Genomic DNA, 16,928 nt, shown 5'->3' with positions numbered 1-16,928 from the left:
ACACCTCAATATCCCTCTTACTTTCTCGATTAGATGTCCGTAACGGCTCCAATGTCTTTCTCTTTGCTTAAAACATCCTCCATTTCATTTATTCTCCTGCGTTAATTGAACATTGTACCTCTTTTTCTTATAAAAAGAAAAGCACCATTTTAAAGTTAATTATTGCTTACAAATTTTATATAGTTTCTTGGCCTTTCATGATGTGGCAAGAGATGAGAAATATAGCATGGAATTTAAGTCCGCGTTTTCACCATTGATCTGTAAAGTACAAAATTCAAAGTTCAGAAGGTTTGTGATCAAGTACTTTGACCTTTTTCTTGGTCGGGTTTGATCAAGTGAATTTCACACTTAGATGATACTTTAAGAAATTCTATGAAAAAGAAAAACCTTGATTGATGGAATAAAAGGTCTTGGTCACAAGTTGAGATAACGACATTATGTATTGCTGTCAAATGAATTGGGATTTCTTAGAATGCTCAAATTGTATTGCAATTTGAACAATCTATAGAGAGAGAGATTGTGGAGCCTACATGTTCGAAGCAGGTGAATTCTGCACCCTAAATTGCCTATAATAGATAGCGACCCCTTAGCTCCTCTTTGTGGCTGATGTGTACATCTATTATAAGATCCTAAAAATAAAAAAATAATCTAATTTTTCCATCTTAGAAATGAAATGTCATGAATAAACTTGAAAATCAAAGATTGATTTTTTCCATGTTTGGAAGCTGAGTTTCCATATGTGGTTTTGTGGCAAGAACTATACTCGAGTGTTCTCGAACGGCACTCGAGCGGAGCGTTTTGAGTGTTGCTGCCCGAGCAGTTATTGCCAGTACTCTACTTGAGCAAAGCATTCTACTCTACCTTCCCTTGTGCGGGCATTGAGTAGAGCACATTGGGTGCTCCACTTAATCCCACCACTTGAATAGTTACTGACCAACGCTCAAACAATGCTTCCTACTCTCACCAATTGAAGATTGCCGCTCAAGCATCTGCGGTGGTTGTGGTTGTGGGCTGCCCCGTGAGCAATCCTGCATCAAAGGCCAAGGCTTTGTTTGGCAAAGCCTTTGTTTTTCCTTTGTTATCGTTCATCACAATTTTTAAAAAAAAAATTAACATCAAAATATTTTAATTTTTAATTTTTTACTTTGTATATCATATTATTTACTTTTTTTATTATTATTCAAATAAAAAAAATCACTATAAAACTAAAATTTTTTTCTTTTTTATATCAAACATTTTTATTTTATTATTATTATTATTATTTTCATCAATTTACATAAACTACAATGAATAAAAAATTAAGAAAATACTTTGCCAAACAAAACCTAAAGCAGCTCTCCCATTACACAATTAATTTAAAATAATTAATATTGAGAGTGCCCATCCCGACTATAGTATATACTTCAAAGTACTCCCTGAAAAAGATGCGATCAAGTGATTTGACAGCACTTTTAGTATGCAATCTATTGATTAGAAGAGCCTTTCTTGACAAGACATAACTCATTGCATCCACGTAGGTAAAATATGCCATTCAGATCATCAACACTTCCTTGCTTTATGATCCGAATGATATCTAGTACTTAATATATATATAAATTACAAAAATATGAGGATGTTAAAAAAAAAATTATTATTATATTTGAGGAGTATTTTTGCTTTTTTATTTTTTTATAGGATAAAAATACCATTCAACATAACTAATTGAATATTCTTCAATTTATTTGAACAGTAAATGATCATAATTATGAGAAAATGACTATTTTTAAATTAATAAATAGTCATTTTCTCATTGGCATTAAGAATCATAAGAATGAGTTAGATTCTTATCATATACTCTAACATTAAGGTTATTTTAATATTAACTTAATCAATTCTTAATAAAAGTTGTTCTTTTTTCTTTTTCTTTCTCATGAAATAGTTATCGGACTTACCAAGCATAAGTGCTTTAGGAAATAATTTACATTATTAGATTTCATACGCTGTAATAAGGCTGCAATAGGGCAATCCATCCGTTATTCATGTAAGAGTATGGGTGAATTCCACTTACTTTGATAGGTGTCCAGAGAGTCTGGATTCTACATGTTTTAACATGTATTTGGACAAGCTGAGCTCCACATGTCGTCCCCCTCTCTTGGTTTTGAGTAAAAAACAAGAACAAGCTGAGCTCCACCCGTCCCTAGCATGTTGAGCATGACTATAATATCACATGAATATGTTCTCTTGCAAAGTAAATAAGATAGCCATATTGCATAGGATCTCTGTCCTACATTATTGATAGCTAAAGAAAAATGAAAATTATGCTATTGGCCAGTGGCGGAACTAATAAGAGCATTCATAATGGATGAGCCAAATTTTTATGTAAAATGGTTTCTCAAAACTCATTTTATCTAATTTAGCTAATGGATTTTTAAAGGCCCCCTACATCCGATTAGCTATATTTTTATCCATATAATTTAAATATTATTTTTTTACTCTTTATTGGGAAAAAGTTTTGGGAAAAGTTTTGGAAAAAAGGCAATGCTAAGTGCTCTTCTAGTGTTCTCCTCATATCCTTCTAATTGTGATTTGGCTTTTAAAATCACTATTGAATTTGAGATTATCATTATTGACTTTTAATCTATTAGTGATTTTAAAAGTCACATCACAGTTGTGAGGACACCAGAAGAACACTAGAAGAGCACCTAGCATTTCCTTTGGAGAAAAAAAAAAAAAGAAAACAGGTGAGAGAAACAATAAAAAATAAAATGGCTCACTTGAAAAGTGCTGCTACATTTAACTTTTTTTTTTTTTTTTTTTTTTTTTTGGTCTTTCAATCAAATATCAATTTTGCATTTTTTTTTTTTTTTTTGCTAATTAGCTTAAACTTATAGGAAGAGGTAAATTTAATAACTTAATCATTAGTGTTAATGTGAGATGAATTGACGGAGTCAAGGTTCGATTTCAGGACCTTTGATTTTAATATCATATTAAATTATCAGTTATCCTAAAAACTTAAGTTTATAGGAAGATGTAAATTTAATCACTTAATCGCTTGAGGATATTAAACCAATTAAACCAAAATTTTACCTCTTTCATTTATTTTTTTAATTTCGTCTCTCAACATTTAAAATCTTAATTCCTTCCCTGCTCTTGGCCATGGATAAATTGAAAAACCCACTTCACAAGATTTATTATATGATATCATTCAATAAATTAAACACATTATTTTATTATTCATCTAATCATCTTAAAGTATTTGTGCAATTCTTTATTTACATCTTGGCCACTTGTTTGTAATGATTGTTAAGATTTGAAACGCGTCATCAAATATTCTAGTAATTACACACGATCCTGGCCCATATGGGCCCATCCACTCATTCTCCTTTCTAATATAAAATTGAATACATAAAAGATAAATCACATTCTCCGTTGGTTGCCTATTTTTTTGAATGACAAGATATTAGCTCATATGGTCAACACGGCCTTGCTTTATCATATGATCCCAATGATATCTGGCAGCTTAGAATCAGCTAGAGGGAAAAGACAAAGAAGAAAAAATAAAAAAATAAAAAGGATAAAAAAAGCAAATTTTGACTAATTGTTAGTATATAAATTAAATAATTAAATTATTTTTTTTATTAGCTTGAATTTTTAGAAAAAAATTTGTAATTTAATATGATATCATAGCCAACTTTTAAACTCGAACGTTGTCTTTTTCACTTCATTCTATTTCAATTAAATATTCTTATACGAGACAGAGAGCGTTAAAATATAAATTAAAACTTAAGAAAATAGTTTTGGTTTATGTTTTGAATCCTGGCACACAAGACATAAGAAAATGTTCGGTTTTCATTTTTTGTTTGTCAATTTCTTGTCTATCTTCATATAAGAGATGTGTAAATCAACCAATAAATATGTGAGACTTATATGTGGGTTCCACAAATTCAATGATTTTTTTTTTTTAAAAAAAGATGGACAAAAAATGTGTAGAAGGAGAATGACTTCAAACACATCTCAAAGACATAAGCCTTATTCTTAAGAAATAACGTCAACTCTTGTAGCTCAACTACGGGAAGAGAAACTAAAAAATAAAAAGAATGTTAGGGGTCAAAATTTAAATTTAAAAGGCCTATAACACATAATTTTGAGGCATTTTTTAAAATTTTGAGAGAGTTATTGTGCACAAACCACCAATACAGATGAAAACGCTCAAGGAAAAAAGAAAACTATACTGTTGGTCGGTGATGAATTAAAAACCGACCATTCATGTTTGGGTGGCGCGTGTGGGAGCGTGAGAACTCCGATGTGACTGTGTATGGCGGCTCTATAACGGTTGTCTTCCGAGCTTTCAAGCAGTAGAGTAATCCGTTGAAAACTTCGAAGAGAAGATAGAAAACCGTAAGAGACAGAGAGAAGGATTCGCCGAAGAACACTAGCGGCGCTGGAATAATACGAGATGCGGAAAAAAAAATAATTTAAAGTTGATTCAGAACCTGTACTCTGATACCATGTTGAGAATAAAATTGTATATTGAATCACACTAAATCATGTACAGAAGAGATCTATATATATATAAGCTAATAAGACAAACAATAAATATACATAAGTACATAATCCATGTGGGACTACATTACATATAATCTAACAATTATATATGACATCATCCACTAAATTAAACAAATTAATAATCCTATAAAATATTTGTTTTTAATTTATTAGGTGGGGATTGACCTTCAACCTATCATATATAAGGCTTTTGTTCCATGAGAAGAGGTATTTTGATTGGACTTTCGCTTGCCTTGACTGAGAAAATAATTGGAGTTTTTTTTTTTTTTTTTTGGTAAAAATAAAAACGGGAGAGATTGCAAAAATATAATAAAAAGTTAGTTATTCTTTTTTACTGGATGTAACTTTTATTGTTCATTTTTGTGAAAAGTAAAATATTATGTAATTTTTTTTATTAGAAGTAATCTAAATTATTTTAATTGAATGGACAGGATGAAAGCGAATTAGGGAATAGACAGAAATTGAGAGGGACATCCACCAATATTCCGTTGTAGCACGAAAACGAATACAGACAAATCACATTTTCATTCTTTTTCTTTGTTGATTGCCGCTTTACCTGACTCTTACCGATTGATCCACGTGGCGTAAATATAGAGCATCATTTAAAATTCTTTATGAGCATTGATTGTTAATTTTTGGATCAAAATCCCCTCCAATTGGACCGGCTTCGGTGGTCCAACTTTCATCCAACAGTCTACATCACGCTATGTGTCTTACTCAATTTTAAATAATAAAATATTAATTAATTTTTTTAAAAAAAATAAAAATAAATTAATAAAAACTATGGGGTGACTGGACCACCTCATTTTTGCCATAGGGGGTGGCCGGCCACTCCACCTGAGCCATGGGGTGGCTTCAGTCACCCCCAAATGGCAGGTTGGGACACGTGGCGTAGTGTGGGCTGTTGGATGAAAGTTGGATGGCCATGATGAATAATTGAAGAATCTCCAATTTTCCCTCCAATGGGTGGGGATCCGGATCCCTAATTTTTACACTTAGTTATTATATTTATTTTTATATTGATTGATATGACGTATTGTAAGTGATTTTTTATGTAAGCATTATCATTCGGCTCTCAAAATTTATTATCTATTTTAGATAAAAAAATAAATTCATCATTTTAGCTACTTACTTTTTTTTAAAGTAATTTACATCCAACTCAACAAATTAAGAATTTTTTTTTTCTCTAGCATCCATATACTTTGAAATTTATATTTTTTTAACGATCATATTTTTAAAATCTTATATTTTCTCCGAACGGTCATATTACTAAGATTATGGATTACTTGAAGGCTTCTATACTAAATTAAATATTAATAAAAGATAAGAAACTTAAGTCCATTAACTATTACGAAGAAGTCCAAAAATTTCAGAGTAGATTTTTGTTTGCCAAGAACAAACAGCACATTGCATCACATGCATCTTGAATGGTAAACAAGAGGACACACACAACATTGGCATTAATGTAAATATAAACGAAAAAAAGACACAAATTTGGGTTTTTCAAAAATCCATGAAATTTGTTCTCAAACATGTCAACGTTTGTTTGGCACAATTTTTTAGTTAATAAAAGTATTTTTAAGCTCTCTAACTCAATCTCAAACAGGTCCTTAGAGTCTGTTTGAAATTATGTAAGGAATAGTAAAAAGTACTTTTAATAACTAGAAAGCTTAACTCTAAGAGTATGTTTGTGATTGTGTTTGATAAATAGAGCTTTTAAGTCAAAATACGTTTTTTTGGTATTTGTCAAAAGTTCGTTTTTGACCATTTTTGGTCTTTTTTTTACCAAAAGGGTTTTTTTTTTTTTTTTTAAACAAACTTTTGAGTGTTAAGCGCATTTTTAAGTTCTTCAAACGCATACACAAATAAGCCATAAAAATGGACAAAACACACTTATAAAAAAAGTTTAAAATTAAAACTTTTTCTAAAAAGTTATTTTTTTACTCTAAAAGCTTTACTTTCCAACACAATTCTAAACATGTTCTTAATACACACAACATTAACCAATATAAAATGTGTTTTATAAATAGGCACGAAGAGTAACGTCACTCAATTAGGATAAATTTTGAATGTCTTATATGGTTATTTAATTATAGGGGAAAAAAAAAAGAGAATATATAAGAGCATCTAATGAAATTGACACACCTAAACAGCTATTGTATTTACTCCACGTCTCCACCTGTATTATTTTATTTTATTCAACTTATTCTTCTGGGGAAGGCCGTAGCTTCAATATCTCTCGCAAAGCCCAACTCAAATAGCATCAGTGAGTAAATAGTTGACTGTTACTCTCTCTTTCCCCACCACCGCAATTGAATGACCAATAAATCCTGTCCATTAAATTCTCTGTTTTATAAGTTACCTCTCTATTTCTTTTTTTCTTTTTCTTTTTTTGTTTAATTTTTCTTCAAATTTTCCCTTTATTAGTAGTTTTCAGACCCAAAAAGGGGTTGAGATTCATCCAACATGGTTTCACAAACAAAACCAGGTAGTCTCAAAAAAAAAACAAAACCAGGTCAGCCCTCTTACTAGCTGGTTTCCTCACATTCAATCATGTTCCAACACTTCTCTGACTATGTTTTGATCATTAGCTTGTTTTGTAAGATACTTGTTTCCGTAATTTAATGCACAAAAGAATCTAAGAACTTGTCAATATCTGAAGCTGTCATCTAGTTCAAACCAGCTGGTGCTTTGCAAGATTTGTGAACAGTATTTACCTGTTCCTCTTATTTGCCATCGAAATCCTTTCAGAACCCCTAAAGGGTACTCAGATTTGTCTCTGTTGGAGCTCGCATGATCCAAAAGGTGCCAACTTTTCTCTTCCTTATTCAGTTTATTTCATGGGGTTTTGATTTCTACAGTGTTTGTGAGTTCTTGTATTGCTCTTCCTGTGTAAGAAACTCAAATTTCATTTCCAACCTAGCTAAAGAAAACCCATCTCTTTGTTCCTCAATAAATCTCCAGTCTTTATGATGATGGGTCATAGAAAACCTGAATTGTTAATCTGGGTTTTATCAATCTTGTGCTTGGCATGCTTCTCTGCAGGATTTAATCCTGTAGACAATTACCTTATAGACTGTGGATCATCCACAAATACTTCAGTTGGAAACCGTGTATTCATTGCCGATAACTTGGCTTCCAATTTGCTTTCAACCCCTCAAGATGTTCTTGCCAGTACCACTTTGAAATCAATCACTTCCTCCAAAGATTCACTGCTGTATCAGACAGCAAGAGTCTTTACTGGATCCTCAAAATACACCTTTTCGATCCGCCAGAGTGGGAGACACTGGATCCGCCTCTATTTCTATCCATTTGTATATAATAGTTACGATATGAGTGCGGCAAAGTTTGGTGTTTCGGCTCAGAACTATGTCCTTCTGAGCGATTTCAGTGTGAAAAACGCTTCTGTTAAAGAATTCTCCTTAAATGTGACATCAAACAGCCTTGTAATCACCTTCACCCCTTCCGGCAATTCAATGGCGTTCTTGAATGCCATTGAAGTGGTTTCAGTCCCCGATGGGCTCATTACCGATGATGCCAACAGCGTTACTCCATCAGCAAACATCCCAGACTTGTTGCCTCTGGCACTTGAGACGGTTTGGAGGGTGAACATGGGTGGGCCAACAGTCACAGTTGATAATGATACACTTTGGCGAACTTGGATCCCCGATAAAAATTTTTTATTAACTGAATTTGCCGCAAATTACTCAAATCTTCCAGCTGTGAAATACGTTAAGGGTGCGGCAACAGAAGATGCAGCTCCAAAAACGGTCTATGGTACTGCCAGAGTGCTGAACTCATCATTTGATCCTAGTGGTAATTCCAATGTTACCTGGGAGTTCAATGTGGATCCAGGATTTCAATACCTTGTTCGGTTTCACTTTTGTGATATAGTGAGTAACGCTCTTAACCAACTCTACCTCAATGTTTACATTGACTCCTGGATTGTTGCTAGGGATCTTGATCCGAGTACTTATTCGTTTAACACTTTGGGTACTGCATTTTATATGGATGTTGTTACGGTGTCAACTGTTAGCAATAAGCTTCGTGTAAGTGTTGGCCCGTCTACTTTGGCTGTCTACCCCATTGCTATCCTAAATGGGCTGGAGATCATGAAAATGAACAATTCTCTGGGCAGCCTGAGTTCAGCAGACACTGTGAATATTTCCTCAGGTTCGAGTTCAAAGAAAAATGTTGGTGTGATAGTGGGTGGAAGCATTGGGGCCTTTGTTGCTGTGATGTTGGCTGGAACTCTCTGTTTGTTGTGCAGAAAAAGAAGAAGACTGGCACTTCAACGACATTCAAAGACATGGATTCCATTATCTACCAATGGAGGAAATTCGCTATCCATGGGAAGTAAATACTCCAATGGAACAACTATTAGTGCCATTTCTAACTTTGGCTATCGCATTCCTTTTGCAGCAGTTCAAGAGGCTTCAAACAACTTTGATGAGAGTTGGGTTATTGGGATTGGTGGTTTCGGGAAAGTGTACAAGGGAGTTTTAAGTGATGGTACGAAAGTGGCAGTTAAGAGGGGGAATCCTCGGTCCCAACAGGGACTTGCAGAGTTTCAAACTGAGATTGAGATGCTATCCCAGTTCCGCCATCGCCATCTTGTTTCATTGATTGGGTACTGTGACGAAAAGAATGAGATGATCTTGGTTTATGAATATATGGAAAATGGGACCCTCAAGAGTCATCTCTACGGCTCTTCTCTTCCCAGCATGAGTTGGAAGCAGAGGCTCGAAATATGTATTGGATCAGCCAGAGGACTCCATTACCTTCACACAGGATACGCAAAAGCAGTTATCCATCGCGATGTAAAGTCTGCTAATATCTTACTTGATGAGAATCTCATGGCCAAAGTTGCTGATTTTGGGCTCTCGAAGACGGGGCCTGAAATTGATCAGACCCATGTGAGTACAGCTGTGAAAGGAAGTTTTGGATATCTTGATCCTGAATATTTCAGAAGGCAACAACTGACGGAAAAGTCAGATGTATATTCATTTGGTGTGGTTTTGTTTGAAGTTCTCTGTGCGAGACCTGTTATAGATCCAACCCTTCCAAGGGAAATGGTGAACTTGGCTGAATGGGCCATGAAATGGCAGAAGAGAGGGCAGTTGGATCAAATCATAGATTCTACTCTTGTGGGAAAAATTAGACCAGATTCTCTTAGGAAGTTTGGAGAGACTGCTGAGAAATGCTTGGCTGACTATGGTGTTGACAGGCCCTCTATGGGAGATGTCCTATGGAATCTTGAATATGCTCTTCAAATTGAAGAGGCAGTTATTGATGGTGATCCTGAAGAAAACAGTACGATAATGATTGGTGAACTCTCTCCTCAAGTGAACAATTTGGGTGACAGCAACACTAGTGTTACCACTTTGCCGTTTGAAGCGTCCAGCGTGAACGATCTTTCAGGTGTTTCCATGAGCAGGGTGTTCTCACAGCTGGTGAAGTCTGAGGGCAGGTGACTGACTGGAGATTGAACACTATCTATGGTTTCAGCTACTTTCTGATAAAAACTTCTGTGCTTTTTTCTTCTGAGCAACCGCTCTTCACCATGTTGCAGTAGAAACATTGTCTAGATTCTGTTATTCATAAAACGAGACCTATAATTGCTGAAATATGTTTGATTTTTTCAGGTAAAATGATGTGAGCATCTCCTTGTAGAATATGTGTCTTGTTTGATTGGTAGCTGGAAAATCCAAAGAGGAACTCTGCTCCATTCTATGGTGCTTAAAATCTTTGTGGAGTTCTGTAATCAAACTGAGTGGAGCATCGTGCGTTCTATTTTGTACAGAAAGGCTGGTGGTTCAAGGATGTTCCATCTTAAAGTTGCCATGTACTGTACGTGTTTTTGTGCCTTTTAGATTCAGAATTGAAAATGGTGATGACTACATTGACTATTACTTCTGCTAGTGTTTTTTTTTTTTTTTTTTGTGAGTGATTCTAATGTGATCCTTACTGCTTTGAAGTTTATTTTAAATCTCACTTCCATATTACACTTACTCTTTATGCTTTTTTGTTCTTATATTTGTAATTTTGTAAACGGTTGGTCGTGTCTTGGATGATAATGAGATACAGATTACATTAATTAATACTTCTGCTAGTGTTTTTTTCCATCCCTCCCCAAATGGAAATAAGATCTTTCTATTTCAAGTGAAATGGAGAAGAACAATTTTATGATTAGGATTTAATGTTGTTGTATCTAACGGTGTAGATGATGTTACACGTTATTCAAAAAAATTTATATAATGCGACATCATTTACACTGTTAGATATAACAACATTAAATTTTGACCATGGAATGATTCATCTTCATTTCATTTGAAATAGAGAGGATCTTTGCGCCCCCCGCCCCCCAAATGTTTCGTTGGGTGGTCGTTGCCCTACCTCATAGGTCTCCTCTAACCGCCTCTTAGGCCTAATCCATCTAAAGATCATCAATTGAGTGGAGATATGAATACCAATTAGGGCTTCAAATCCAAATCTTGGCCATCTATTCCCACACCTAGTAGTATTCTCCTTCTTGAAACATTACTTCAGTGTATGGCCATCAGTAAAATATGATCTACTATCCAGAGCCTCAATTAGGCAGTACCAATCAACAGAGACGATTAGGAATTTTTGCGTGGAGGAGCCAAACTATGATGATAATGCACAACTTATGATAGACTCAAAGTATATATATGTATATATAGCGGCAGAGCTAGGAGCTTGATTCACAAGGGCCACATTCGGATTTAATTTGACATTGGCAAGAACTTCCAATCGTAGCCATTCACATGCTAAAAACAAATGAAACTAACAAATAACTTACAACAAGGACTAGAAAAATTAATCCAACATCCATTATATGAAATGGATTTGTAGGGATTATATGCAACTTGACTCCAAACATTGCGTCCCTTGCTCCAGCCTCCATGTGTTTAAGAAGAATATTAGCTGGGTTTTTTTTTTTTTTTTTTAATCTATTAAATTTTCCACAGTTCTTGAGGACCACGTTGGAATTTATGTTTAATAGAGAATATTTATAGAATTTAGTTTTAAAATTTTAGGAGCCAATGCTCGGGCACAGGTTTGGAGAAGGCCACTGCTTCCAATTCAACCTGGACAAATACATTTTATTTTATTATTATTATTATTATTATTTTTCTATTGTAATATACAGAGGGGAAGGGAAAGAAAACATCAAAATAAAAAAGGTCAGGGCAACCCAACAATAAGCCCAATACAATCATATCATAAGAGAATGTACCGATCCTATAAATTTTTAGCATAAACACCAAGAAAATCGGTTGTCAGTTAAGACGGTTTGTGGAGCGAGAAGGGGTATGAACCTCAAAAAATCCCTCAACCCTTCTTGTAGTAGAGACGGTATAGCCATGAGGCATTGAAAGGGGCACGGACCTCATAAGGTCCTTCAAACCTGCTCGAACCTCCACAATGAAAACACAATAGCAACACACCGGAAGGAGATCCACAGTAGCAAGGGTGGCACGGATAGAAGTTGGATCAAACCCGTTCACGGGCAAAACCCGCCCGGTCTCTGGAATGACACCTCTAAAAAAAAAAAAAAAAAAAAAACCTGCAACAAGAGCTGCAAATCCCTATAACCCAAAAGAGAGAACCAACTATGGAGAGCCACTACAGGAGCACCGGGGAAGACGGTGTGCAGACTTGTGACCCAAAACGAAGCGGAGAAAGGAAGAAAATGGAAGGAAGAGGGAGCTCCTCCCTCCTCCGATAATTTTTTGTACAGAAACTTATGGGGAAAATGAAGGAAGAAAGACTAACTTTTTGGAGAAGAGAGAGAAGCTGTCTAGAAAGCGCTGTACTAGATAATACAATTCAAACTACACAAGATAATCATCTATGAAGAAGTCTATACAATTTGTAAAGTTAAACAACCGAATAAATATTGTCTTAGAAACAACAGTTAGGCGTAAGCCAGATGTAGAAAACTATAAAATTCAGATGCAGGGTGCTTTGTTCAGCGAATAATTTAACTTGGTTGGTTGAGGGTCATATGTTTCCTCTGGACACTCTTTGGCTCCACCACTCGATGGAGGTGGCTTCATGGTCGGTGGGCCCGTACAACTAGCCTTCAGCAGACAGGCCCGAAGGGTTCTCGATAATTGGGTAGTGGGTACACTAGCAATCAAAAAGAAATTGGAAGTTATCATTTCTTTATACAGAATTATATCTGGGTTACCTATCATCCCTCAAATATCTTGAATTTAGCTTCAGCAAATCTTATAGAGTTGAACAAGAAATCCTCAAAACCCTAATGCTAATAAAGAAGATGACAATGGTCTTGTTATCTTTATTATCATAAGAAATCATTAGTTGCATGCACTGCAATCAAATATAGAAAATAGAAACAAACCAATAAAATTTGCTTAATTTGAAACTTCCATGATGCACAAAATACAAATATGATTTTGATTTTGTAATGGGGTCCCGTATAATTCTTCCCCTTGGTGATTCTCTGGCCATGGCCATCCCTATTAAACATCTCTATCTATGCCTTTCAATCTCTCTCTCTCTCTCTCTCTCCTCAAAGAATAAAGATAATCGAGAAATGAAACTTCGTAAATACTCCATTGATCATATGTAAAGTGTAGAAAGTAACTCTCATTTATATAAAAGGAAACTGTAACAATGCATGTACAATTAAAAAGTTGATACATAAAAGAGCCTACAAAATATGCATTTTTATCTTATCTACAAAAACTGAACTTTCTTTTGTAGTCACTGCTATACACCAATAGGCAGGGTTGGAGTGAGGCAGTTCAAAGAGCCTAAAAGAGAAATTTTTTCATCTGATTTCCCAATGAATTGCACTTGCACATCTTCTTCAACTTCTTCCGGCCAAGAACAACAAAGGGAGCCTAAAAGAGAAACTTTTTCATCTGATCTCCCAATGAATTGCACTTGCACATCTTCAACTTCTTTCGGCCAAGAGCAAAAAGCCGAATCAACATTGTCATCGTCAGATACCAAGCTCCAATCAGCCGAAGGAGAAGAAGAAGAACAATCACTAATCTGATCAGAGTCGGTAGAAGCAGCATCAAGTAGTTCTTCATCATCCAGTTCGCGTACACCAGCGAGAAATGCATGATCCATAAGCATCTCAGCCGTGAATCTGCACATGGGTTTCCTCACAAGACATGCCTTCAAGAAACCCCTTGCTTCATCAGAGATGCCACACGGGATTTTAGGCAACTCACGCTGATCACCAATCAAACGCAAAAGATCCTCTGTTTTCAACTCCTCTGCCCTTTCCCAAGGGGATTTCGCAGTAAGCATCTCGCACACAACACATCCCAGAGCCCAAATATCAGAGGGAAGCTCCTGTACGCTCTCAATCACCGTTTCAGGTGCCAAATACAGCGGAGTGCCTCTCAAGCGATCGATCCTCCTCTGCTTACTCTGTGCCGACCTCTTTGCCAACCCGAAATCCCCGATCTTTGCCACACAATTACAAACAGTTGGCACAAGTAAAACATTCGCAGGCTTTAAATCGCAGTGCACATAACCGCAGTCATGAATGTGACAAAGCCCCTTGAGAATCGATTTGGTGTAGCGCTTAACATCAGATTCGGGCAACCCACAACCGTCGGATTTCTCGATCAAATCGGCTAGGGTTCCACCAGAAGCATACTCCAATAACAAATTGTAAACCATCTCACCGTCGTCTTGGGTCGTGATCTCTTCCCCAAAGCAGCCAATCACATAAGGACAGCCTTTGAGGTTGTCGAGAACCTCTTTCTCCTTCTGTAGTGAAGCCGAAACAGAGACCTCTGCGGATTTCACAGCCATGGCCGATGGTAAACAAGAGAAACTTGATCTGGATTTCTTCAAGGTCGCAAGAAACACGGACCCAAAACTTCCTTTCCCGATTATTGGCCCTCTCACCCAACTTCCTCCATGGCCGCACATACTATCTTCGGCCTTTCTCTTCATTTTTCCTATTTCTCGCTCTGCTTACAAAGAATACCCAAATGAGGAATTAGAAAGTAGAGTACCTTTAGGATTTCGAAACAGATTAGGCCTTCTCCTCTGCCTTTCTCTTGATTTCTCTCTGCCTTTTCCGACAAAGAACAGCAACAATTTTTTTTGATCGCAATATTTGCAGCGCAGGGTTTGTGAAAAGATTGTAGAGAAGAATGGGAAAGCATAGTGGTTTTAGGGTTTCAACGGTCGAGTTCTTATACTGAAACCCACTCTCCAAGTCACAGTTGGTATATATCTCTTTCATTTACGGATTTATGCCTCATTCACTAACTAACCTTATCCCTTAATAATATTAACCAAATTCAAAATTAAGGATAGAAATTTCTTCTAAACTTCTTTCAACCAATCTAATTAATTGCCATTACTATATCATATCATGTGCTTCTCACGTGGTCCTTTTAATATTTTTAACGGAGTCCTTGCTTATTTTTCCTTAAATACATAGACGAGTCCCAAAAGTATAACTAGAAAATGAGTTTTTGCGCTTTGTAGTTATATTTTTGGGACACGTGCATGTATTTGAGAAAAAAAATGAATTGCAGACGCTAGAAGGGAGTTGATGGAGGAGAGACTCCGTTAAAAATACTAGAAGTCCACGTGAGCAGCACATGATATAAGAACGCATGACAATTAATTAGATGGGTTGAAAGAAATTTTTTCTAAAAAAAATTTGTCCCAAAATTAAAGGTAGACACTAATACTAGGGGACCATTTTGTTATTTTTACCTTTTAAAATTATCATTAGATTAGAATTCAATAGTGATTCATATCAAATCTAACATTAGGTATTTTGGTAAATTTGACACCATTTCAGTATGATTTAATGAAAAAATCGACAGGATGGGTGAGATTTCAAAAAATCAAAAGTTTAATATGCTAAATTTAGAATTTTTGAACTTTAAAAAATAATTACAAAAATTTCAAAGAGTCAAAATATAGTTTTCCGTAATATTTTCAAATGGGCAACTATCTTGAAACAGAAAGATAAGACATATTCAGTCAAAGTTATGGGAACAAGATCCTCTCCAGTTTAAATGACCGGGAGAGTATCTAGTTAGTTATATTAGAGGAGCATTTTTGTCTCGTTGATAAAATGGGTAATTGTTTATATATATATATATATATATATATATATATCTATCTATCTGTCTGCTGGGAGCTGCACATGAGGGGCTTAGATGGTAGGAATAACATGTGTTCCTTCAAGTCCGATTAAACCAAAACTTGAACCAGTCCCCATTAGGGCAGCGAGACTAATTAGTCTAATTTGGAGATTTTCATTGAATGATTTGAACCTATGCCTTAGTGCATGCCCAATCGCTTTAAAAGATTCTTTGATACCAGTGAACCATCACCACTTGACGGTGTTTATACAAATTTGTTATTGACACTAGGAGTAGTTCTTTTTTTTTTTGGGGTTACAAAGTATTCACTAGAAGTGACAAATATATTTTCTTACTAATGCTATAAGCCTATACCCACTCATGACCATTATTGATACTTTGATGAAAACACTATAGAAGGATTTGTTCCCATTAAGTCGGAAATCCACGAGGAAACAAAGCGAAGATGAGCAGAGAAATTGTGTTGTGTTTTCTAACCCATAGTCTATTTAACCATGTTAATTTTCATGAAGAGTTTGAACCCATTGAGGGTGTATTTGTTAAAGGGTTTTGGCCCCATACTGTAAGAAAATTTGATTGATGTGTTTCAAGTGAAAAAGTAAGGATAAATTTGTTTTATAGTGATTTTTTTTATTTAAATAATAATAAAAAATGATTGATGTAATGTAAAAAGTAAGAGAATATTAAAAAAATAAAAATAAAATAAAATAAATAGTGTTAAACCAAAATCATTTACCAAACAGGCCTAAATGATTGGGACACCTATGACTATGAAGAGCTACTCCTATTCTCTTCTAAACCTTGATAGAAGTTATATTCTTTTATGGAGATCATATAATAGAGTGTTGGGAAGACCACATTGTTATGGTGTGACTAGTAAACCCAAATCAAAATTGCAACCAAAATCTTGATCATCAAACAACCCAAATCAACCATCAACAACAATCCAAATCTCTTCAAGAACACCTAGTCCACCACCCAAACCCAGCCAAGCCAAACACGTTGGAGCTGGGTTTTCAAATTTTTAATTTTTTTTTTAATTTTTTTCATTATAATCATTTTTAAAACAATTTGCCAAACGCACGCTAACCATTAAAAAAAAAAAAAAAAAAAAAGTTACCCAAAGCCCATGGTTTCTGAACATTACCTACCATGGTAAGTTATTTCCATTTTCGGAAAGACTTCTAGCAGTCGAAGAAAAAGGATCACGTACATTGTACCCTATATCTTGACAAA

At 35.2% G+C, this 16,928-nt stretch overlaps 2 protein-coding genes across 2 annotated transcripts; one reads left to right on the top strand and one right to left on the bottom strand.

Annotated features, from left to right (window-relative positions):
* The first annotated feature begins 6,915 nt into the window (after nt 1-6,915).
* On the top strand, nt 6,916-10,618 carry LOC132164273 (receptor-like protein kinase HERK 1). Its single transcript, XM_059574757.1, has 2 exons — nt 6,916-10,015; nt 10,191-10,618. The coding sequence occupies exons 1-2, from the start codon at nt 7,515-7,517 to the stop codon at nt 10,192-10,194; spliced, it is 2,505 nt and encodes an 834-aa protein (XP_059430740.1). The 5' UTR covers nt 6,916-7,514; the 3' UTR covers nt 10,195-10,618.
* A 2,556-nt stretch (nt 10,619-13,174) lies between these two features.
* LOC132164209 (mitogen-activated protein kinase kinase kinase 20-like) lies at nt 13,175-14,778 on the bottom strand. The gene has a single exon (XM_059574652.1). It carries the CDS (start codon nt 14,515-14,517, stop codon nt 13,309-13,311), a length of 1,209 nt encoding a protein of 402 aa, XP_059430635.1. The 5' UTR covers nt 14,518-14,778; the 3' UTR covers nt 13,175-13,308.
* Between the last annotated feature and the right edge of the window lie 2,150 nt (nt 14,779-16,928).

Source organism: Corylus avellana, chromosome ca10 (genome assembly GCF_901000735.1).
Source record: "Corylus avellana chromosome ca10, CavTom2PMs-1.0".
NCBI lineage: Eukaryota > Viridiplantae > Streptophyta > Magnoliopsida > Fagales > Betulaceae > Corylus > Corylus avellana.
Note: the sequence above shows the minus strand (reverse complement) of the source record. Positions and strands in the feature narration are given on the sequence as shown.